The 1,255-nt window shown below is 60.5% G+C and overlaps 1 protein-coding gene across 1 annotated transcript in view; it reads left to right on the top strand.

The window, feature by feature from the left end:
- Positions 1-1,053: 1,053 nt before the first annotated feature.
- Positions 1,054-1,255, top strand: part of KBTBD8 (kelch repeat and BTB domain containing 8) — an 8,105-nt gene continuing 7,903 nt past the window's right edge. Inside the window, exon 1 of the mRNA XM_026052721.1 lies at positions 1,054-1,111. Within this exon, the coding sequence (XP_025908506.1) occupies positions 1,096-1,111 (16 nt within the window). The 5' untranslated portion in view covers positions 1,054-1,095. The remainder of the gene's footprint in view (positions 1,112-1,255) is intronic.

The following is a 1,255-nucleotide window of genomic DNA, read 5'->3' as shown; positions in this document are numbered from 1 at the left end:
TTTTTTTTTTTTTGGTAAACAAACTTCCCAAACTATTCAGCCTCAAAGTTGCATTAGAGCTCTAATATATGTATTTTCTCAGGAAATTTTCTCAGGAAAATACACAAAGCTACTGAAGGCTTCCAGTAGTTCATAATTTGTCTTTCATTAACCGCATTTCACACAGCAAAGGCAGAAAAAAAAAGAAAAAAAAMCCATGTTTCCAGAGCAAACTCCTGATAACGACGCAGTTTATCAGGAGCAAACGCAGCAGCCAGGCCTGGCAAACAGCTGAGGGAGTGGTAACTACGAGCCGCTCTGTCTCTGCGAGGCGAGAGAAACTGCTGTTATCAAAGGTCGCAGGCAGCAAAATGGTTGCTTGGCTGCTGGAGTCAGATGGGTGCCTGGTGAGGTGGCACCGGCATGGCTAAGTGTGCAAATACAGGGGAAAAAAAATGCCTGCTTTTGGCATGACGTGCTTGCTGTTTGCTCAGGCGGTGATATATTTTGGATGAAAGGGCCAAGGGACCCAGTAAAGTCGTGGCAGCCAAATGCCGCCGCGGCCCCACCATGTCCTCCCGGTGGCAGAAAAGCTGCGAGGGTTTTCTCTTTCTTTTGGATGAATTGTACCGTGGAGGGGGACGCTGAYGGGCAGCGGTGGCCAACAGGGCAGGGCCACCGCGTGCAGCCCTCACCGCCCTGCCCAAGGGGAGAGGCCGCAGCGCCCCAAAATGGCCGCTCGCCTCAGCGGCTCCCCTCGCCACCTCCATCCGCGTTGCTAAGCGACGGGCAGAGCCTCCCCCCCACCTTTGGGAACTACCACTCCCAGGCACCCCGCAGCGCCGSGAACTACAACTCCCAGCATGCCGCGCGGCCCGGGGCGGGAGGCGGCGCGGCGCCCTACGCCAAGACTACATTTCCCATGAGGCCGYGGGGCCGGCGGGCAGTGAGCGCGCCGCGGGTTGGGCCGTGCGAGGAGCTTCCGCGGCAGCAAACGGGCCGTGGGGAGGAAGCGGGGCCGGGGAAGCCGCCCCGGTGACATTTCCTTTCGGGCCATCCCCCCCTTTCCCCGCTCCTTCCCTCCCCTCTCCCGCTGCCGGAGCTGGGGCCCCGAGAATGGCAGCGTTAGGAGGTCGGTGCGGCCGGGCCGCCTGGGGGGAGGGGTGGCCATGCTGGGGTGGGGGGGGGAACGGTCGGTGGGGGAGGGGCGGCCTATGGAGGGATCTGTGGTTGGGGGTGCGGAGGGGGGGCATGAGGAGGGGGCGGGGGTCTCTGC

This window comes from Nothoprocta perdicaria, unplaced genomic scaffold (assembly GCF_003342845.1).
Source record: "Nothoprocta perdicaria isolate Ctin4 unplaced genomic scaffold, notPer1 scaffold_9, whole genome shotgun sequence".
Lineage (NCBI taxonomy): Eukaryota > Metazoa > Chordata > Aves > Tinamiformes > Tinamidae > Nothoprocta > Nothoprocta perdicaria.
The sequence above is the reverse complement of the archived record's forward strand: the minus strand, read 5'-3'. Positions and strand labels throughout refer to the sequence as shown.